This window comes from Bos indicus x Bos taurus, chromosome 8, assembly GCF_003369695.1.
Source record: "Bos indicus x Bos taurus breed Angus x Brahman F1 hybrid chromosome 8, Bos_hybrid_MaternalHap_v2.0, whole genome shotgun sequence".
In the NCBI taxonomy this organism is placed as follows: domain Eukaryota; kingdom Metazoa; phylum Chordata; class Mammalia; order Artiodactyla; family Bovidae; genus Bos; species Bos indicus x Bos taurus.
The window spans coordinates 24,907,330-24,931,388 of NC_040083.1; the positions used below are offsets into that span (position 1 = coordinate 24,907,330).

Sequence of the window (24,059 nt, forward strand, 5' to 3'; positions counted from 1 at the left end):
TAAATTGAGGTTTTTAAAGAAGAATTTAAGGTTCACAGCAAAACTGAGAAGTTACAGAGGTTTCCCACATATACCACAAATTCTTATTTCAGTACTTTTTCTTAGTCCTTTTTATATATTCATGTTTTGAATGAAGTTATTTTTTATTCCATCACAGGTATAAAATAACAGAAGCTCTCAAAACTATAAGACATTCTATTGTTGAAAAGCAAGAAGAATGGCATAAAAAGTGGAAAGAGTTTCTTGGCTTGTCTCCTTTCAGTATAATTAAGGGTTCTACTCCAGTAAGTAATATTGACTTGCCTTTTGGAGAATAGTTTAATCTCTTGTAATCTCTTGATTTATCATGTAACAAGTGACTTAGAAGTGCTATATGTGTATATGCTTGTCATCTTTGCATCTGAGCCTACATTTCAAATATTTTGGTTTCTGTGATTTTCCTAAATACACATTAGAATGTTCATCAGGGTCTTATGATATGGTTAATATTTTTAGATTCAATGGATTGTGTTAAAAGGAAAATGAGACATTTCTCTTTATGTTAGGTTCTGTTACATTTGAGGCATAATTGGAGGACAAAGTAGTCTTCTTACTCCAAATATTGTATTCTTTAGTTTAAAACAGTTATATAATTTGTATGTTTGGCAATTCTATCTTTATTATGGAAAAAAGAAATCATCCTTTCATAGGTTAATTTAGTATTGTTATTATGGTACTGAGTAAAGTGTGTATATTTCAAAATAATAAATTCTTTGTTTGAGGCTGTGGATCTTTTACCGCCTATGTCTCCACTTTCGTTTGATCCTGCCTCAGAAGAAGCATATGCGAGGAGCATTCTTTTACAGTATCCTGCTTCACTTCCAGGTTGGTTTTTTACTTTTTTTCTCTTTTAAACTTGCCTCTCATTAATATTTCTCACTATAATAATAGTTCTTACATATTCTTTCATGTTTTTTTCCCAGTTATATTTTGTGGTGAAATGTATATAGCATTTTGGTCATTGCAAAGTGTCCAACTCAGTGGCATTTAGTAAATTTGCAAAGGTGTGCAACCATTACCACTAGCTAATTCTGCGTATTTTTATTACCTCAAAAGAAAACTTGGTACCTATTGGCAATTACTTCTCATTTCCCCTTCTCCCAGACCCTGACAATGACTAACATTCTCCCAGTCTCTGTGAATTTGCCTATTCTGGATATTTCATGTAAAGAACATCATATAATAGGCTTATTGTGTCTCCTTTCCTTACTTGCACAGTTTTTTACTTTGCACAATCTTTGTATTGTTTCCACCATTTGGCTACTATGAGTAATGCTGCTATTAATATTCATTTATAAGTTTTTGTGTAGAAGCCCACAATTTTTTAACATGAAAGAAGGATACCTAATCATTGCCTGTTTCTGCAGTTGAGATTTTTGCTTTAAATGTGTAGTTTTATTTGCTAAACCATTTGAAATGTTAACACTTTACTCTTAAGTGTTTCAGCATGCACTCCCATGAAAATAAGGACTTTTTACTGTTTAATTGCCATTAATTTTATACTTAAAATTAATAATAGTTCTATAATATCTCATCCAGTTTCCTCAAACATCATACCATTGTCACACCTCAAAGTTAATTTCTCTGCAGTATCTAATAGCCATTTCATACTTAGTCTCCCCAATTGTCTGCTGCTTGTGTACAAGAAATTGTTACTGGGTTCAGTAAATGTAAGGTAGATAGGTAGAGGAATAAGTGAATAAAAAATGTTGGAATATGTAACCAGTGAGGAGTTGGTCACAGTGGAGTTCAGGCAGGTATTCGATCATGGCAGCAGTCAGCACAGGACTTAGGAAGAAAAGGATAACCACAACTAGCATAGGTGATTTGTTTTGAGAGTCAGGTGTATGTGAGGAGGACACTAACTGGGAAACATCATAGACCAGAGAGCACAGGTCAAGGATAGGAGCCAGCAGAAGTGTAGACAGAAAAGACTGCATCGTTTGTTGAATGAAGACTTTCAGATTCAGAGCATTATTTACGATGACAGAATTACTTTGATAGTTCTTGACATATTTGGTTGGCATTATGTTCTCACTTCAGCTTGGAAGGGGCCTTTTTACTCTTGGCATATTTAGTTTGAGTGAAAGTTGCACAGTCGTGTCCAACTTTTTGCGACCCCATGAACTACAACATGCCAGGCTTCCCTGTCCATCACCAACTCCCAGAGCTTGCTCAAACTCATGTCCATTGAGTCTGTGATGCCATCCAACCATCTCATCCTCTGTCGTCCCCTTTCCTGCCTTCAATCTTTCCCAGCGTCAGGGTCTTTTCCAGTGAGTCAGGTCTTTGCATCAGGTGGGCACAGTATTGGAGCTTCAGCTTCAGCTTCAGTCCTTCCAATGAATATTCAGGACACATTTCCTTTAGGATTGGTGGTTTAATCTCCTTGCAGTCCGAGGGACACTCAAGAGTCTTCTCCAGCACCACAGTTCAAAATAATTAATTCTTAGGCACTTGGCTTTCTTTATGGTCCAGCTCTCACATCCATACTTGACTACTGGAAAAACCATAGCTTTGACAAGACAGACCTTTGTTAGCAAAGTAATGTCTCTGCTTTTTAATACGTTGTCTAGGAGGGTCATAGCTTTTCTTACAAGGAGCAAGCGTCTTTTAATTTCATGGCTGTAGTTACCATCTGCAGAGATTTTGGAACCCAAGAAAATAAAGTCTGTCACTGTTTCATTGTTACCCTATCTATTTGCCATGCAGTGATGGGACTGGATGCCATGATCTTTGTTTTTTGAATGTTGAATTTTAAGCCAGCTTTTTCACTCTCCTCTTTCACTTTCATCAAGAGGCTCTTTAGTTCTTTGCTTTCTGCCGTAAGGGTGGTATCATCTGCATATCTGAGGTTATTGGTATTTCTCCCAGCAATCTTGATTCCAGCTTGTGTTTCATCCACACCGACTTTTCACATGGTGTACTCTACATATAAATTACATAAGCAGGGTGAAAATATACAGCCTTGACATACTTCTTTTGCAATTTTGAACCAGTCTGTTGTTTCATGTCCTGTTCTAACTTTTGCTTCTTGACCTGCATACAGATTTCTCAGGAGGCAGGTCAGGTGGTCTGATATTCCCATCTCTTCAAGAATTTTCTACAGTTTGTTGTGATCCACACAGTCAAAGCCTTTGGTGTAGTCAATAAAGCAGAAATAGATGTTTTTCTGGAACTCTCTTGCTTTTTCTGTGATTCATTGAATGTTGGCAATTTTATCTCTGGTTCCCCTGCCTTTTCTTTTTTCTTTTTTTTTGTTCCCCTGCCTTTTCTAAGTCCAGCTTGAACATCTGGAAATTCACGGTTCACGTATTGCTGAAGCCTGGCTTGGAGAATTTTGAGCATTACTTTACTAGTGTGTGAGATGAGTGCAATTGTGCAGTAGTTAGAGCATTCTTTGGCATTGCCTTTCTTTGGGATTATAATGAAAACTGACCTTTTCCAGTCCTGTGGCCACTGCTGAGTTTACCAACTTTGCTGGCATATTGAATGCATCACTTTAACAGCATCATGTTTCAGGATTTGAAATAGCTCAACTGGAATTCCATCACCTCCACAAGCTTTGTTCGTAGTGTTGTTTCCTAAGGCCCACTTGACTTCGCATTCCAGGATGTCTGGCTCTAGGTGAGTGATCACACCATCGTGGTTATCTGGGTCATGAAGATCTTTTTTGTACAGTTCTTCTGTGTATTCTTGTCACTTCTTAATATCTTCTGCTTCTGTTAGGTCCATTCCATTTTTGTCCTTTATTGAGCCCATCTTTGCATGAAATGTTCCCTTGGTATCTCTAATTTTCTTGACGAAATGTCTAGTCTTTGCCATTCTATTGTTTTCCTCTATTTCTTTGCATTGATCCCTGAGGAGGACTTTCTTATCTCTCCTTACTATTCTTTGGAACTCTGCATTCAGATGGGTATACTTCACTTTTCTCCTTTGCCTTTAGCTTTTCTTCTTTTCTTAGCTATTTGTAAGGCCTCCTCAGACAACCATTTTTCCTTATTGCATTTCTTTTTCTTGGGAATGGTCTTTATCACTGCCTCCTGTACAATGTCACAAACATCTATCCTTAGTTCTTCAGATACTCTATCAGATCTAATCTCTTGAATCTATTTGTCATTTCCACTGTATAATCGTAAGGGATTTGATTTAGGTCATACCTGAATGGTCTAGTGGTTTTCCCTACTTTGTTCAATTTCAGTCTGAATTTGGCAATAAGGAGCTCATGATATGAGCTACAGTCAGCTCCCAGTCTTGTTTTTGCTGACTGTATAGAGTTTCTTCATCTTTGGCTGCAAAGCATATAATGAATCTGATTTTGGTATTGACCATCTGCATCTGGTGATGTTCATGTGTAGAGTCGTCTCTTGTGTTGGTGGAAGAGGGTGTTTGCTGTGACTAGTGCATTCTCTTGGCAAATCTCTGTTAGCCTTTGCCCTGCTTCATTTTGTACTCTAAGGCCAAATTTGCCTGTTATTCCAGGTATCTCTTGACTTACTAATTTTGCATTCCAGTCCCTATAATGAAAAGAACATCTGTTTTGGGTGTTAGTTCTAGAAGGTCTTGTAGGTCTTCATAAAACTGTTCAACTTCAGCTTCTTCAGCATTACTGGTTGGGGCATAGACTTGGATTAATGTGACATTGAATGGTTTGCCTTGGAAATGAACAGAGATCATTCTGTGTTTTTTGAGAGTGCACCCAAGGACTGCATTTTGGACACTTTTATTGACTATGATGGCTACTCCATTTCTTCTAAGGGATTCTTGCCCACAGTAATAGATATAATGGTCATCTAAGTTAAATTCGTCCATTCCAGTCCATTTTAGTTCTCTGATTTCTAAAATGTTGATGTTTACTCTTGCCATCTACTGTTTGACCACTTCCAATTTACCTTGATTCATGGACCTAACGTTCCAGGTTCCTATGCAATATTGTTTTTTACAGCATTGGACTTTTCTTCCATCACCAGTCACATCCACAACTGGGCGTTGTTTTTGCTTTGGCTCCGTCTCTTCATTCTTTCTGGTGTTATTCTCCACTCTCCTGTGGGCGCCTACTGATCTGCAGAGTTCATCCTTCAGTGTCGTATCTTTTTGCCTTTTCATACTATTCGTGAGGTTCTCAAGGCAAGAGTACTGAAGTGATTTGCATTCTCTTCTCCAGTGGACCACGTTTTGTCAGAACTCTCCACCATGAGCCATCTGTCTTGGGTGGCCCTACACGGCATGGCTCATAGTTTCATTGAGTTAGACAAAATTTCCATTACTTTTTAGAAATCACATATAAGTGAACCATATAGTATTTGTCTGTCTCTGACTAATTTCACTAAACCTAATATTCTTTAGTCCATGCATGTTGTGGAAATGGCAATGTTTTACTCTTTTATGGCTCAGAAATATTCATATAAATATCCATTATGTCTGCATGGGTGCTATGTTGCTTCAGTTGTGCCCGACTCTTTGCGATGCTATGGATTGTAGCCTGCCAGGCTCCTCTGTCCATGGGATTCTCCAGGCAAGAATATTGGAGTGGGTTGCCACACCCTCCTCCAGGGGATCTTCCCCACCCAGGGTGTGAACCTGAGTCTCCTGCAGCTCTTGCATTGCAGGCGGATCCTTTACTGCTGAGCCACTGGGGAAGCCCAAAATACCCTTTATATATATATATATGTATATATATATATGCACACACACACACACACACATACACATACATATATATGCACATTTATACCACTTCTTCAGCCAGTAATCTGTTGATGGAGACTTGGTTTGCTTCCATATCTTAACTATTATAAATAGTGCTGCTATGAACATTGAGGTGCATGTGTTTTTTCAAATTAGAGTTTTTGTTTTTTCTGCATATATATCCAGGAATGGAGTTGCTGGGTCAAATGGTAGTTTTGCTTTTAGATTTGTAAGGAATCTCCATATGTTTTCTATAGTCGCTGCACCAGTTTACAGTCCCCTGTGTAGGAGAGTTCCCTTGTGTCCACATCCTCTCCAGCATTTATTATTTATAGATTTTTTTATGGTAGCCATTCTAACCATTGTGAGGTTGATATTGTGGTGTTGATTTGCATTTCTCTAATAATTAGCAATGTTGAGCATCTTTTCGTGTGTCTGTTGACTATCTGTATGTCTTCTTTGGAGAAATGTCTTCTTTACTTAATGAATGATAGATTGGTTATAGGATTCAAGGTCAAGACTAAATTTTTCCTTGAGACTTTGATAATACGCCGTCATTACTTTCTGCCTTCTTTTTGAAACATTTGCTGTCAGTCTAATTGTCATTCCTTTGTAGGTAATTTTTGATCTCTGGTTGCTTTTAAGACTTCCATTTATTTATTTTTTAAAAGAGTTTTCTATCTATCTATTTATTTATTTATGGCTGTGTTTGGTCTTTGTTGCTTTGTTGGCTTTCTCCAGTTGGAGTGAACAGGGGCTACTCTTTGTTGCGTAGCACAGGCCGTAGGGCACGTGGGTTTCAGTGGCTGTAGCACATTGTCTCAGCAGTTGTGGCTCACGGGCTCTAGAGGGTGGGCTTAGTAGATGTGGCACACAGGCTTAGTTACCTCACGACATGTGGGATCTTCCTGGACCAGGGATCAAACCAATGTCCCCTGCATTGGAAGGCAGATTGTTAACCGCTGAACCACTAGGGAAGCCCTGGAATGTTTTATAAATAACAGAAACTACATCATCATTAGTAGGTTATTGAAAATGTTAAAAGGTGGCATTATGATGAATTAAAAGAAAACTTTACAATACCCATTGGTTTCTTATATAGTAACACTTTGGACATGTATAAATAATCTTTCAGAATCAAACATGTTGAAAGAAGAGGAGCTCCTGGAATATCCTCTGAAATGCAGCCATGAGTTCCTTCAGTTTTATTTCCTGTTATGCTGCTTCACTAGATATATGCTATGCCCTGGCACACCAAATGTGCACCTTATTCTCCTAGTACTTGGCTTCTTCATGTTCCCTACTCTGGACCAGGTGCCTTTCTGCCTTCTTGCATTCTGTGTGTACTTGTATTATAATACTGTAACAATATGTCATAATGCTTTTCTTATCAATAGTCTCTCCTATACTGATTTCTTGAAGGCAGGTCTCCATTTTAAATTTTTTCCCCATTGTTAGTACTGCAGTGACATAATTATTAAATGGTATGTTGAAGAATAAATACATAGCAGTTGATGTTGTAGATGCTGGGTTAAAATACGCTAAGTACTATAACTTTTTGGCTGGTTTATTTGGTAAGTGCATTGTCTATGTACTTAAACATGAAACATGGCTATATATAATACTAGGGAATTGTGGATTGTCCCTTTTGGGGAAACTTTGTGTGAGTTGTCTTTTTAGAAGAGCCTATTGTACAGATTCTCCATCACTGTCATGTGTATTACTTTATAGTTAATAATTGAATAATTATCTTTTCCTATTAGCATTTATATTATTTTTTATTTTCTTCTGTTGAGAACTTCAAGAAAGCTCTAAATATTAGAATGTACAAGCATAATTAAAGAGTAATTAATTTTTCTATTCCTTTAGTTACACCTAAGCAACATATCCAGGAAAATAATTGCAGAAGAGCAAGTGATACACTGGAAACTAAATCTGATCCACCCAACAGGTAAAACGGATTTGATTTTCGTATTGATTATTTTTCCTCTTCATTAATTTTAGTTCCATCTTCAGTCAGTTTTCAAGCTTCTCTAGTATGGGATAGCTTATAACTTTTTTCTCTTAATCAGATGGTGTTTTTCCACTGTGGATCCCCCTTTTCTGGAAAGATTCAACATTTCTGATGCATGGGCATTTTTTCCTCTTCATTCTTATCTAAATGTTAAGACTCAGGGGGATTACCTAATTTTTGAAGAGAAAGATATATATGAGAATTATCTAATACAAGTTTGGGAATTTTTGCATTTTTGTGTCTGTGAACTTGGAAATCACTTGTTGACTGTTGACTAAATCCAAGTGTTTAGGGACTTCTGAAATTACCTAGATGGTGGTTTTCAGTCTGTGTTCTGCAGCTCCCTCTGATGCTGTGGATGAGTCAGACTTAGTCTGTGGCTGTTCCATCCTTTGCCATTTCAACCTGAGCAGCTTACTTTTATCTATATTGTATATTGGGGTTTTATATGCCATTTGATAAAAAGAGTTCTATGCTTAAAAATTTTTTTGGAGTGAAGACTTCTGATTCAACCTAATCCCCAAGTTTAGCATGATTAAGCTGAACCTAGTTAGTTTATTGTAACTAACTAGTAGTAGTCTTATTTTATTTATTGCCTTTTTTTCTGTATTATTCTATTTTGGCCCTTAAATAAACTGACGTCAGATTATAAAAGCAAAAATCTCTAAATGTGTATATGTTTCTCCTTCAATAAACATTATTAACTAGCAGTCAAACACAGACATGCTAGACAGATTCCTTTTTATTATTTTTTTGATTACCATTTGATTTAAATAGGTGTCTTTTAGTTCACTTTCCCCACGTTAATGAGGCACAGGTACGGAAACAAAATACTTAGAATAATTCTAAAACTAAGATTCTAAATTTTAAGTGACTTCAAGCCTCCTGCATTTTGTATGCTCTTCAGTTCAGTTCAGTCGCTCAGTCGTGTCTGACTCTTTGCGACCCCATGAATTGCAGCATGCCAGGCCTCCCTGTCCATCACCATCTCCTGGAGTTCACTCAAACTCACGTCCATTGAGTTGGTGATGCCATCCAGCCATCTCATCCTCTGTCATCCCCTTTTCCTCCTGCGCCCAATCCCTCCCAGCATCAGAGTCTTTTCCAGTGAGTCAACTCTTTTCATGAGGTGGCCAAGAGTCAGCTTTAGCATCATTTCTTCCAAAGAACACCCAGGGCTTATCTCCTTTAAAATGGACTGGTTGGATCTCCTTGCAGTTCAAGGGATTCTCAAGAGTCTTCTCCAACACCATAGTTCAAAAGCATCAATTCTTCGGCACTCAGCTTTCTTCACAGTCCAACTCTCACATCCATACATGACCACTGGAAAAACCATAGCCTTGACTAGACAGACCTTTGTTGGCAAAGTAATGGCTCTGCTTTTCAATATGCTATCTAGGTTGGTCATAACTTTTCACCAAGGAGTAAGCATCTTTTAATTTCATGGCTGCAGTCACCATCTGCAGTGATTTTTGAGCCCAAAAAATAAAGTCTGACACTGTTTCCACTGTTTCCCCATCTATTTCCCATGAAGTGATGGGACCAGATGCCATGATCTTCATTTTCTGAATGTTGAGCTTTAAGCCAACTTTTTCACTCTCCTCTTTTACTTTCATCAAGAGGCCTTTTAGTTCCTCTTCACTTTCTGCCATAAGGGTGGTGTCATCTGCATATCTGAGGTTATTGATATTTCTCCCGGCAATCTTGATTCCAGCTTGTGCTTCTTCCAGCCCAGTGTTTCTCATGATGTATTCTGCATATAAGTTAAATAAGCAGGGTGACAATATACAGCCTTGACGTACTCCTTTTCCTATTTGGAACCAGTCTGTTGTTCCATGTCCAGTTCCATGTTGCTTCCTGACCTGCATATAGGTTTCTCAAGAGGTAGGTCAGGTGGTCTGGTATGCCCATCTCTTTCAGAATTTTCCACAGTTTATTGTGATCCACATAGTCAAAGGCTTTGGCATAGTCAATAAAGCAGAAATAGATGTTTTTCTGGAACTCTTTTGCTTTTTCCATGATCCAGCGGATGTTGGCAATTTGATCTCTGGTTTCTCTGCCTTTTCTAAAACCAGCTTGAATATCTGGAAGTTCTTGGTTCACCTATTGCTGAAGCCTGGCTTGGAGAATTTTGAGCATTACTTTACTAGTGTGGGAAATGAGTGCAATTGTGCGGTAGTTTGAGCATTCTTTGGCATTGCCTTTCTTTGGGGTTGGAATGAAAACTGACGTTTTCCAGTCCTGTGGCCACTGCTCTTAGTAAGTTATAATAAACTAAAACACCATTGAGTTCAGTTCAGTCGTGCCGTCGTGTCTGACTCTTTGTGACCCCATGGACTGCAGCATGCCAGGTTTCCCTGTCCATCACCAACCCCCGGAACTTGCTCAAACTCGTGTCCATCGAATTGGTGATGCCATCCAGCCATCTCATCCTCTGTCGTCCCCTTCTCCTCCTGCCTTCAATCTTTCCAAGCATCAGGGTCTTTTCAGTTCTTTGCATCAGGTGGCCAAAGTACTGGAGTTTCAGCTTCCGCATCAGTCCTTCCAGTGAATATTCAGGACTGATTTCCTTTAGGATTGACTGGTTTGATCTCCTTGCCATGCAAGGGACTCTCAAGAGTCTTCTCCACCACCACAGATCAAAAAACACCATAACCAGAGTCAAAACTTAAATGCGAAATTATGCTATTGGCAGTTTGCTCTGCAGTAATTTTCTGTTCATAGATGGTCTGGACTACTTGTGAAAGAATTTTATTTTTGTTTTTAGATATGGATGTGATGTTGATTTTCTAAGTACCTAAAGAAATATAATGAAATATTCAGTGAGGACCTGGTATTGAAGAAACTAAAGTTATTGGGCTTGCTAATTTTACCCTCTTATCACAGTTGTTCTTAAAGCATGCCTCTTAGAGGGAAATAGTTGGTGCTCCCAGTCTCAGTTATTTTTTCATGTCTTTTCTTGAGAGAACAAATTAATTTTGATTAACATCTCTTGCTGGACTAAAAATTAATGGAGTTAGTAGATTAATTCACAAATCTGATTTTATTTTTGAACAACATGAACCTTAAGATTCTTTCTTGAGGTAGAATTTTGTACTAAGATATACTATCAGAATTCTACAGGAGCCAGACACTTAGCTCTTAAAAATTTAATTCAAATAGAATTCTCTTAAAATTGGAAAAATTTGTTTTAAATAATTTCAGTTCCTCATTTATCCTCTTTCAAGCTCCTGGAGCTTTTAACTGTCTTTTGATGCTTAATTTTACTTATAGGTTGGGATATTAAAAGAAGGTAGAGGAAGGCTTTTGGTGATGAAGGATAAATGCTTAATGGGAAATGAAAATTTATTACTGTTTAATAGAAGAGTAGAAGAGAGGTGAAGAGTTGAATTACTGAGATGTAGAAGTAAAATTTCTTCTCAGAATTGTTTATTAAAAAAGTATTTTGTAATACAATGTTTCATGTGTAATGTGGGTAGATTGCACTTAAAGAAATACCCCTTTTTGGCATATAGTACAGCTGTTACACTAAATATTTATAGAGGCATCATCTTACATCAGTGTCACTGTAGTTAATTGGGAAATTCATATGTGAAAATGGTTAAGCTATTCAGTTAAAAAACATGAAATGAATGTAGTTTTTAGAGTAAGTGTGTTGTTTGACTTTTCACAAGTACTAAAATATAAGGAGTCTTCTCCATAAATCTCCTGGCTTGGTTTTGATCAGAGTGATGGAGGCTTCACTATACCTACAATCAATTCAATTGGTGATGCCTTTGCTGCACACTGTGCATAGTACCTTTCTTTGCAGTGGTTTCTGGAAAGGAGGGTTCCATGATATTTCTAGTGGTGGTGATGCAGTTCTTCTAGACCTTTACACTCTAGAGTTTCTCCTTTATTGCATTTCAAAGATAGGGCAGTGTGATATTGCATGCATTCCAAATAAACATCCTTAGACTTAGAAATTGAATTCTAATCTCATTTTATTATTTCCTTCTTCTTTAATTATTTCTTTGTTAGTTGTAGACATATTGTAATAACAACAACAAATGAAAAATTTAAAAAACTAGCTAAAATTTCTAACAAATCACTTTTCAGATTCTTTCCCAAGTACTTTTTAGACTTTACTTATAATTTTAGTTCTAATCAAAGCATGAATATAGTCTTGTATTCTAAAATACAAAATTTTCTCAGCATTATCATAGCATAAATACATTTTTTTAAGTTTGTGTATGTGTTTAACATTATAGAACCACTTAAAATAGCTGTGTAATATTTTATTTTTAGACTTTAGGTTTTCCTTAAAATTTTACTATAGAAAGCATGTCTTTTTTCTTTTGGAAATGTTTTTAGGGTAAATTTCCACAATAGGATCAGTACCCTTTTTATCTGGATTTCTTGGGCCTCAGTTTTGGCATGGCAAGTGGGTAGAGAGTAAGGACTGAGCCAGGGCTCGCTCAATTCAGTTTAAAGTTGAATCAAGATATTAGCAAGACTAACAGCATGTTGCCACTTCCGAAATGAGAGAGAAGAGGTATAGAATGTGGTTTCATTTTTCTCTCTTATGAGACTCTGCAAGAATGATTCAAATAGAAAAATTTGGTGGCATCTATTAGAACCTCATCTTCAAGTGGCATTTATTCATTGATCAATCCATCCATTAATCAGTTACATATATGTGTTGTACTACCAAGTGCCAGGCACTGTTAGGACTTGGGAATAGCCTTTGGTAAGACATAGTCTTCGTCCTTAAGGAGCTCACTAGTCTTTTGGTGGCATCTTAGTGGTGTTTGTCCATAACTTGCTGGCCCTGCTTTAAAGGGCTTTCTGATCATTTTCATGTCAAGTTTGGTGAAGAATTTGGATGAAGTCACGCTAAATAGTAATTATTCATCTTTTGCTCTAGATATCTAGATCATATCCTGTCAAGACAAAGTTGAGGCTTGAGCAATTTCAGTGATTTTTGAATTATGTTTGGAAGGTAGATTTCAAGAAGAGCACATTTGAAAAAGTTTGAAAAGAATATTTGCTATTATGTAAAATATTTGCAAAGCTGTTTGTACTTTTCTATGAACAGAAAGGAAAAAATCGGTATGCTTGATGTTGAAAGTGGTAATCCTACCTTTCACTTTACCTGTGAGGCTTTTGGTCAGTGAGCAGACCCAATCCATGATTGAATTTGAAAGCACTTTCAAGATGAAGATAAATGATTAAAGTTATCATTACTTTGAAGGCTTAAAAAATATTTAATACCCTCTTTTGTAATTATAGTGAAAAGATGTGTAAGGTTTTCATGTTTACCAAAAGGGGCAAGAGAATCTAAGAGATTAAGGAACACTATGTGTAGAATGCGTGCTTGAATGCTTAGTCGCTTCAGTCGTGTCCGACTCTGCAACCCTATGAGCCATGACCTGTCAGGTTCCTCCGTCCATGGGATTCTCCAGGCAAGAATACAGGAGTGGTTTGCCACTTCCTTCTCCAAATCTGACCTGAGACAAGCCAAAACGTGTAGAATAGGACTTCCCAAGTGGCTCGGTGGTAAAGAACTCACCTGCCAATGCAGGAGACAAGAGATGCTGGTTCGATCCCTGGGTTGGTAAGATCCCCTGGAGGAGGGCATGGCAACCCACTCCAGTATTCTTGCCTGGAGAATCCCGTGGATAGAGGAGCCTGGCGGGCTACAGTCCACGGGGTCACAGAGTTGGATCCAGTTGAAGTAACTTAGCATGCGCACAGTGTAGAATGTCACAAATTAAAGTTTTATGACTTTACTATAATATATTGGCCATAAAAAATTCAGCGTAAGAGAAATTGCTTTTGGACCTGAAATATCCAAAGAAGCTTACAGTTGCTGCTACAATGCTTCTGTTATCTGAAGCCTGAAAGAAGTGAAAGTGAAGTTGCTCAGTCGTGTCTGATTCTTTGCTACCCCATGAACTGTAGCCTATTAGGCTGCTCAGTCCATGGAATTTTCCAGGCAAGAGTATTGGAGTGGGTTGCCGTTTCCTTCTCCACGGAATCTTCTGGCAATAATGTGATTATTATTAGTTAACTGAATTTGTTTTTACCCTGTACTCAAGTTTCTGAGTGTTCATCAAGTCATCTAACCTGTGTAAAAAATGCTGTTGACTTAAAATACATAGTGGGTAAGGAAAATATTCAAATATGGGAGGCTGATACACAAATTGGGCTGAAGTACTGCTCTAATTGTCACTATACCTCCCTAGAATAATACACTGCCTTTTGATGACCGGGACGAATTGAGAGAAATCGTAACGGACAGATACGGGGCAGACAGTTTCTTTACAATATTTAGATATATCAAGTGAATGGAATTCTTTCTTATTCATAACTTGGATTTAATAATATTTTTCCTTTTAGCCCTGCTTCTTTCCCGTTACAGCCAGTTCCACCATTAGGTGGAGACATTGTTACATTACTTGAAAAGGTACGTTTTAAAACAATTTAAAATTAATTCTGACCATAATTATTTATGATAAAATATTCTTTACTTTTGTTGATATCTCAAATTAAATTTGTTTTCACACTTCCCTGTTTGTGAACATTATGTACCACTCCTATTTATACATTTTTTACTACTTCTAAATGGGAATATTGGAATTTTTAAATTGTGTCAGTGAACATAGTTTTTATAGTAATGTTAACAACTTTTTATAGGTTCATGATAACTCTAGAACCTCTAATAAAGATCGGGTACCATTATTAAGTTTTTAACATTATACATCTATCTTTTTCAGGACACGAAGTTGGTAACTCTTAGAGAGAAAAATGAAACAGTTCCTAAGAAAACACCAGAATTTAATGTAGAAAACTCTTCATCATCAAATATTGTAAAGAATACAGATAGTAGTGCGTGTGGAGGGTCTCTGCCAGCTAAAAAAAGCAATCCATTCCAGAAGGAGCAAGATCATCTGGTAGAAGAGGTTAGAAAAATATTGTAATAAGTATACTGAAATATGTTATTTTCTTGATGGTTTGGGGTTATAAGTGAAGTATAGTTAATTATTGATTAACTAGGGTATTTTTGGAAAGGAGGTCACAGATAATAAAAAAAGCAAAGTTTATCCTCCCCTAAAGTAGGAAAGATATAATGAAGTAAACTTACTTAAGATTACATCCATGGTTTAGAACCCATGTCCCATTCTATAACTATCCAAGAGTGTAAAAATAATACATGTATAATATTTTTTGAATTAATCATTATATAAATTGTTGGATAGATAACACCCAATCATTATACTTTATTAAAATACTCTGTTATCTATTTCTTAGCTGAGCTTCCTCTGTTTTTGAATTTTAGAACAAAGGCTATATAATATATATTATCACTAAGCAAAAGTTTTGTTCTGCTTTTTAAATATTTCAGAAGTGAATAAATGCATGATTGTTTATGATCTTGGTTTTCTTAACCAGCTCTGTTCCTAATACTTTTCTACTTTTCACTGGTAAGTGACCGTATACTACTACTAATGCTGAGTATTAGAACTCAGTTTACATAAATTAAATGGCTAGGCTATTCTTTAATGTTATTTTTATTACATATTTCCCATTGTTTGAATTTGGATAAACAGCCAGAAAGTATATCAGCTGTTTTACATTCCTGAGCAACTGAAAGAAAATTTTGGTTTAGTGCATATTGATTCATTCATTGTTTCGTGGTCTCTTAAGTATTTTTAAATCTCTAAAATTTTTTGTTTCTCTGTATTAGCTGATTGACTCTGTACTAAAGAAAAGATGGTTAGTCATTCTTTTTTTCTTTCCTGATATGGGAGGAAAGGCACATTTTTTGGCTAAAAGAATTGATAGTAGCAGTGGTATGAGAAGGGATGGAAGAGGAGAGTCCTAACATCTCATAAAGGTCTGAAAAGTGAAATTAATTCTAATAGTGTTTATGACAGGGCTTCCCTGGTGTCTCAGTGGTAAAGAATCTGCCTCCTGATGCAGGAGACTTGGGTTCAATCTCTGGATTGGGAAGATCCTCTGAAGAAGAAAATGACAACCCACTCCAGTATTCTTGCTCGGGAAATCCCACGGATAGAAGAGCCTGGTGGGCTACAGTCTGTGGGGTTGCAAATGAATCAGACACAACTTAGTGACTAAACAACAACAATAGTGGTGTTTATGACAAGGAATATTTAGTGTTAGAATTCTGAGAAGCCATCTCTTTTCATGGAGGAGGGTGAACTGGAGTCAGTTTGATTATGGTTGTAGGCAGTTTCTTTTTTAGGAATCTCAGGGCACAGAGATTTTAATTTACTTATTTTTGTTTCCTGGTTTTATTAAAATTTAGTATAGAATGCTATTTTCATATCGTATGCTTTTCTCTATTTTAAAAATATATTCCTATGTTTTGTTCACTAATTTATGAGAAAGAAGTATGTTGTCACCATAATGTACTCTATTAATAGAGGTGCTACTGTTCAGTGGACTTTAAGAAGAACCTGTATGCTTTAGAACTGGTCATTTTAGCAGATATGGAATTGTGAAGCTCATAAGTGTGGCATATAGCTCAGATCACTGTAGTCAGAACTATCTATGTCTAAATCTTTCCAGGTATAAAGATTTATCTTTTTCTCTATGTAACAGGATATTCATTTAAGATAAGAAGGGAGGAAATGGGTTTGGGGTTTGATTTCACCTTATAGGATTGTGCCTCTATAGTCTGTATGAAGTGTCTGGGAGCTACATTATTGAGCTTATTTTTGTGCATGTTGCTGTTATTATGGCTTTTGTTGTAGTCTACCAATGGGCTTTATATTTTTGATTTTATTTTCTGTTTTAGGTCGCAAGGGCAGTTTTATCTAATTCACCACAGCTCTCTGAAGAAAAAGAAGTAAAATTAGAGGAACTAATTGACTCTCTAATTTCTAACCCATTCTTAACAAGGAGTCAAATTCCCCGAACTCCAGAAAACTTGAGTAAGTTAATAATGCTTTTGGTCACTTTTCTTTCTTAGACATACTACTGTTAGAACCATGGTCTGACAGATCTTCTGAAATTCATTTTAAAATTGTTTTCTGTATCTTTCAGTTTAGTGGCATTGGCTCTATTTGTTTTGATGTGGGGGACTTTTACTGAAATACTGTGAGCACTGTCACTCATATGGCAGTCCTTCAGCAGTATTATTTTGCCCTGATGACTATACAGTTTTGTGTTTGTTGTTTTACTTGGCTTTTTCCTGGAAAATATTTTAGTTGATTACTTAATAAAATCCTCTGCCTCCACATCTGATTTGTGATCAACATTTATAGAGTTGTTGTTTAGTTCCTAAGTGGTGTCTGACTCTTTTGTGTGACCCCATGGACTGTTGCCTGCTAGGCTCCTCTGTCTATGGGATCTCCCATAGAGGCAAGGATACTGTAGTAGGTTGCCATTTCCTTCTCCAGGAGATCTCCTTGACCTGGGATCAAACCCATGTCTCCTGCATTGGCAGGAAGATTCTTTACCACTGAGCCACCTGGGAAGCCCACTTATAGAGTATGGAGGCCATATTCTTCTAGTCAACAACCAGCAGCATCAGCCAAAAACTGTGTGTACAGAGATCTCATCTATTGCTCCCAAGCTTGTCAGACTCTCCAGTAGTTTCTCCTTACAACCTGTATCACATAGGCAAAGTTCTGATATTCTTGTCCTCATGTAGGCACATCATCCTGGGTGAGTGAGTAAGTGTAATTTCCATTATACTACTAGAAATGACATATTGAAAGTTAAATGGATTCAGTTCAGGTTGAACCTAGCCACTGTATAGGTTGGTGTTTGGCAAACTACATCTTGTGAACCACATCCGCCCACTGTATGTTTTTATAAATAAAGTTGTTTTGAACACAACCTTGTTCATTTGTAGGGCTTCCCTGGTGGCTCAGAGGTTAACGCGTCTGCCTGCAATGCGGGAGACCTGGGTTGGGAAGATCCCTTGGAGAAGGAAATGGCAACCCACTCCAGTATTCTTGCCTGGAGAATCCCATGGACTACATGGGATTCTGTAGCCTGGTGGGCTACAATCCATGGGGTTGCAAAAAGTCAGACATGACTGAACGGCTTCACTTTCTTTCTTTGTTCATTTGTCAGCATATCTTTTATGGCTGCTTTCGCACAACAGTGACAGAACTGAACAGTTGCCACAGACAAGATGGTGTGCAAAACCTGATGTATTACTATTTGGCCCTTTATAGAAAAAGTTTGCTGAACCCTGGCCTAGATGGACAAGAAAATATCTTTTAAACACATGTAATTTGTATGTGCTGTGTGAAAGTATATGCATATTTCAGGAACAGCTTTTGTTTGTTGTGTGATCATTTGGAGATGTGGTTCTTTGATGTTGTTGGACTTTGGTATATTGTGGAGCCTTGTCATTCAGCTGGCATACCTATGAACATATACTGAGTCAGCAGCTTTATCTTGAGCACGAGAAATGAAATGTTTAATTGCATGTTCTGTTTGGGAATTTATTAGCAACTTATGTTATTTCCCTCTTCATTTAATTAGTAAGTGAAATTCGGAGCTCATGGAGAAAAGCTGTTGATACAGAAGATAACAGAAGTACAGAACCAATTCAAGTGGATACTGAACGTAGAGAAGAATTGCCAGAATCCTTACCTGTGGTGCATAATCAAAAAGAGTTTAGCATGGCCAGTTTCTTGTCAGCAGCCACTGTGTCCAATTCTAGTCATTCTCATCTGCCTGAAGAGAAAGTTGTTTCAGATTGCCTCGAGTGTGTGCCTCAGAAACCCGTGGTGACCACTTGCATAGGTGAACCAACAACACAAAATCCATCAGATTTGTTAAATAAGGACATAATTTGTATGCAAGATTTGGACTGTACAACTTTACAGAACAAACTTTTAGAAACTAGCCAAATAGAGACATTTTCCCCTGCTGTAGGCAATAGAAGAAATGTGTTAGGTAGCAGTGAAGAAGATAATATTAAAATATCAGACCAATCAAAAGCTTCTTACAAAGACTTTTCCATGTATAACAGTATGTTATGGAACTGTTTTCAGGTATCAAGTGAAATTAGTTCCAGTTTTAAAGATGGTGATTTTGGCATATTACATGAAACTCTTCCAGAAGTTGGTCACATAAGTCTTATTAGCCCCAGTAGTACAGAGGCCACTTTTAACCTGGAACCAAATAGTCCTATGCACAGTGGCATTTTCACAGAAGATGTTGTGGGAGAAAAACAGACTACTCCAGAATCAGACTTCAATTTACAGGCTACTTGCAGTGGATATGAGGCTCTGAAGAAATCTCCATCCAAGCAAAGGGAAGAAATTTACCTCTCTAATCCTGAAATACTTGAAAGACACAAACCAGAATTGAGCCTTACTCCACAAAAGATGCAGACTGATGATATGCTTAATTTTTTGGGCATTCATGATTTGCATATTGACTATACAAAACCATCTTCACGCATGTCCCTTGGTGAAAGAAAACGGTCTCTTTCACCACTAATTAAGTTTTCTCCAGTGGAACAAAGATTGAAGACCACAATACCATGTAGCCTTGGAGAACTTCTATCTAATTTAACAGGTAAGATTTAACTAGACGTGGGCATATTGACCTGTGGAAAGTTTTCTCTCAACTTCTCGTAAAAATAGTATTCAGTGACTGTTACATGATCTTGTTAATGAGACAGAATATATTCCTTATTCCTTCAGTCAGGATGAGAAAAGTGAATCCATCATTTTTATGGGTACTTTCAGAATCTCTTGTGATGAGATGATGTATATAACTTACAACTGGTATGGGACAGGGGTGGAAAACAAAATCAAAATCCTGGAACCTGTTGCTTTTGTAATACAAACTACTGAAAACAGATCTTGTCAAAATCTTCACTAATGGAAGATGGTTCTAAAAACGTTAAGAAATATCTCAAAACTTATAGTATCTATGATTTGCTTTGAAGTAATTTGATGGGGGTGTGGTGACAAGATGGGTCAGTGTACTACTTTCCTAGGGCTGCCATAACAAAGTACCACAAACTTGGTGGCTTAAGACAACAGAAATTTTTTTGTTTCTGGAGGAAACAAGTTTTGGAGGGTAGTACTCAGGCTCACAGTGTTGGCATGACCATGTTCCCTCTGAAATCACAGAGGATGATCCTTGACTTTTCTAGCTTCTGATACTCCCAGGTGTTCTTTAGCTTGTGGCAGCGTAGTTCATCTCTGCCTCCACCTGCACATGGCATTCTCCCCTTGTGTTCTATGTACCTTCCTATAAGGATACTCGTCGTATAGACTGACAGCCCATTGTGCTCCCATCCTACTCTTAACTGAATATGTCTGCAGTGACCCTATTTCCAAATAAAGCCATATTCTGAAGTACAGGGGTTAGAACTTTAACATCAGGTACAGAACATGTACTTTAACATGAGGTACAGAAGTTAGAACTTCTTTTGGAAGGGACACAGTTCAACTTGTAACAATTAGTATTAATAATTATTGAAGCTGAATGGCAGATAAGTTTGGCTCATCATAAAAAGTTAAAAACAATTGCTCTTGGAACTGTATTCAATATCTTATAATAACCTATAATGGAAAATAATGGAAAAATATGTAATATAGTATAAAATATGTATAATGTATATGTTAAAAAATATAAAATCAATATAATATAGGTAGTAAGAAATATATAAATCACTTTGTCCATCTAAATCTAATACAATATTGTAAATCACCTGTACTTCAACAAAACAAACACTGCTCTTAAAGCATGCTAGAACAGATATAGATCTGGTAATACAGATTATAAATCATTCTGATTTGCCCATGATAATTAAACACTGGTGTGTTAAAAAGTATTCTAGGACAGATGTACCTCTGGCAAAGAGGTACCTCAGTGAGAATAACGGTAATTTTATCACATTTACGTATTTGCCTGTGAACTTTTTCTGAAGACTGAAGTTTGCTATTACATGGAATTTGACATACTTTTTCTTTATAATGTTTATCCTTTTTTTTCTCTTTTTAAAATCAATTTTACAGAAGAAGAAATCTTGAATAAGAGCCTTGATGCAGAAGTATCTCCATCTGACTCAACAAGATGAAGCAGTAGCCCAGTCAGTTTAACTGTGATGCACTTAATTTGAAGCAGTGACATAAAATAAAAACTAATTTGCAGTTTAAATACACATGGGAAGTGTAACTGTTTTTCAAAGTCTAAAAAAGTCTTAAATAATGCCTGTTAGCCTTTTCTACTGTTTTTAGGTAAGGAGAATATGTTTGGATTTTCTTGCTTTGTATGGATAGGGGGTTGAACTGTGAAGTATTGGAAAGCAACTGTGAAGCCATTTTGGTTTCTTTCTTGAGATTCTTTATCATTTGAGCTACCCAGGAAGCCAGAGTAATATTGTAAGCATGAAGTAAATGACAAGGTAGTAGGCTAATTTATTATGTCCTAATTCAGTTAATTAACATAAAGATGAGTAGTTTTTGATGTAATTTTATCAAGTGGTTTACTTAATAGCTATTAGATATATGATTTTTCTTTTTAGGGAAATAACTTCTATTAAGTGAGGAGAGTAATGTATTGTAAAAATGACAAAGTTTAAGTTTGGGAAAGCTCTAAAGAGGCTTAATGATTATTCAAGTAGGTTGGTCCTGAAAAATGATGTTTGATAGAATAAAGTGCCTGTGATGATAGTGAAGACTGGGGTAGAAAGAAAAAAGTGGAAGATGACTAGATATTTTTGAGGGACAATAACTATAAATCCATTCAGTGGATTGTATAGCAGTTTTATGTTTAGACTAATTTAGACTTTGAGAATTTAACTCTAGTGTTTTATTTGAACAGAAAAAAATAAATTAGTCTGTATTTTTTGTTGGAGGGGCACTACTTTTGGGGGAGCTAATTTGTATTGCTACTTTCCTCCTCAGAAACCATCAGTTCCCCAACTGCCTATAGAACAGCTTCAAATTAACTTGAAAAAACTGAATTTGGGGTTAAATAACTTGTTCAGTGTTACACAGCTAAGTCGGTGATGAAGCTAGGGTTTAACGCTATTTTCCTTCCTTAATAAACCAACAAGACCTCAGAACTAAAAGGCCAAGGTGTAGGATATGGCTGCAGGAGTGGGCTTTCTGGACTCTAAATGGGAGTCAGATGTGAGGTCTCTTGTATAGTGTCCTGCCTGATTTAGTCAGGCCTCCCAGCCAAGAGAAAGGCTTGTCTTTAGCATTCAGGTGAATACATGCCATTACCCTCTGTGAACCAGGAGGTTAAGTACATGCTGGAAGGGTTATAGCACCTACAGCACCCCTGTGTCTAATGCCAGCTCTTAACCATCGCAGCTTTGTCCATTTGCCAAGAAACTGGCCAGAAGAGGAGAAAAGTTGAAGGAGAGAGTTCTGGAAGTAGATGGGCTTAATAGTTCATCTTTCATGACTCATTTTGGCTTATTTTCTTTTGTGTTGCTTGTTTGATCCAAGTTTGAAGGCCAGGCATGTGTGTGTGGGTGTGTGTGAGAAAAGACATAAGAAAAACACATATAATTACTCTATTAGCAGTGGAAAAGAAAGTGGAAGAGAAAAGCTTCTCCTCAGGTGGCATATTCTTTTATTAGTTAATAGAACAAATAGGGATTCTGCAGGTCTACAAGGAAACTGTTCTTTAGTCTTAAGAAACCCAGTACTGGTAAGCTCAAAATTAATATGTTAAGGAGAAGGTGCAGCTCTCATACTAGCATCTACAAATTGCCAGGGCCATTCCTAGATACTTAATATGTGTGCATGTTAAGTTGCTTCAGTCATATCCAACTCCTGGTGACCCCATGGACTGTAGCCCACCAGGCTTCTCTGTCCATGGGATTCTCCAGGCAGGAATACTGGAGTGGATTGCCATTCCCTCCTCCAGGGGATCTTCCCCACCCAGGGATTGAACCCGAGTCTCTCACGTCTCCTGGATTGGCAAGTGGGTTCTTTACCACTAGCACCACTTGGGAAACCCATATACTTAATAATATGTATTAGATACTTAATAATACAAATTTTATCAATTAATTCTTAAACCTCTGTAAGATAGTGATATTGTACCTATTTTATAGATAATGATACCAAAGCTAGGGACCTTCTTTAAATGACTTGTCTAAGATGGACTCAAGAAATTACCTGGGATACATCTTAAAAAATGTGGATTCTGTAGGTCTAAAATGAGGATTAGAAATTTCTACTTTTAAATATGCTTCCCTGGTAATTGTTAGGCTTAATAAGAAACTTGAGAGTCAGTGCCAGGGGATATAATTTGCCTTTAGTCCTGGGGTTTCTTAAAGAAGCTAGGTACACTATTCACACCATACTGCTTTATAGATCTTAGCTGTTTGATAAGGAAACTGTTTGGCAGAAAGTGAAAAACTAAAGAGCCTCTTGATGAAAGTGAAAGAGGAGAGTGAAAAAGTTGGCTTAAAACTCAGCATTCAGAAAACTAAGATCATGGCATCTGGTCCCATCACTTCATGGCAAATAAATGGGGAAACAATGGAAACAGTGACCGACTTTATTTTTTTGGGCTCCAGAATCACTGCAGATGGTGACTGCAGCCATGAAATTAAAAGATGCTTGCTCCTTGGAAGAAAAGTTATGACCAACCTAGATAGCATATTAAAAAGCATACTACTTTGCCAACAAAGGTCTGTCTAGTCAAAGCTATGGTTTTTCCAGTGGTCATGGATGGATGTGAGAGTTGGACTGTGAAGAAAGCTGAGTGCCGAAGAATTGATGCTTTTGAACTGTGGTGTTGGAGAAGACTCTTGAGAGTGCCTTGGACTGCAAGGAGATCCAGCCAGTCCATCCTAAAAGATCAGTCCTGAATATTCATTGGAAGGACTTGATGCTAAGCTGAAACTCCAGTACTTTGGCCGCCTGATGTGAAGAGCTGACTCATTGGAACAGATCCTGATTCTGGGAAAGATTGAAGGTGGGAGGAGATGGGGATGACAGAGGATGAGGTGGTTGGATGGCATCACCGACTCAATGAACATGAGTTTGAGTAGGCTCCTAGAGCTGGTGATGGACAGGGAAGCCTGGCGTGCTGCATGCAGTCTTTGAGATTGCAAAGGCTCGGACACGACTGCGTGACTGAACTGAACTGAACTGAATGGAAGCTGAAGCTTACAATAAGTGTAGGCCCTCAATTGCTGAGAATCTGAAGATCAAAATATCTCTAGATATTAATGGATTTACAAAAACCACATTGTTAAATGAGTCATACCTGGGATAGGCTGAGAGTTTTTGGCATTCTTCCCTGTCCTTTGTATGCTAGTTGTATAAACAAAAGTATATTAAATCTGTCACTTTCTTGTAAA

The 24,059-nt window shown here is 37.2% G+C and overlaps 1 protein-coding gene and 1 non-coding gene across 2 annotated transcripts in view; both read left to right on the top strand.

Annotated features, from left to right (window-relative positions):
* Positions 1–24,059, top strand: part of HAUS6 (HAUS augmin like complex subunit 6) — a 44,479-nt gene extending 20,420 nt beyond the window's left edge. Inside the window, exons 10-17 of the mRNA XM_027549168.1 lie at positions 158–284; positions 762–864; positions 7,597–7,678; positions 14,123–14,189; positions 14,500–14,685; positions 16,545–16,680; positions 18,248–19,291; positions 20,746–24,059. Coding sequence (XP_027404969.1) covers positions 158–284; positions 762–864; positions 7,597–7,678; positions 14,123–14,189; positions 14,500–14,685; positions 16,545–16,680; positions 18,248–19,291; positions 20,746–20,807 — 1,807 coding nt within the window. The 3' untranslated portion in view covers positions 20,808–24,059. The remainder of the gene's footprint in view (positions 1–157; positions 285–761; positions 865–7,596; positions 7,679–14,122; positions 14,190–14,499; positions 14,686–16,544; positions 16,681–18,247; positions 19,292–20,745) is intronic.
* LOC113897953 lies at positions 13,908–14,041 on the top strand. Its single transcript, XR_003512467.1, has one exon.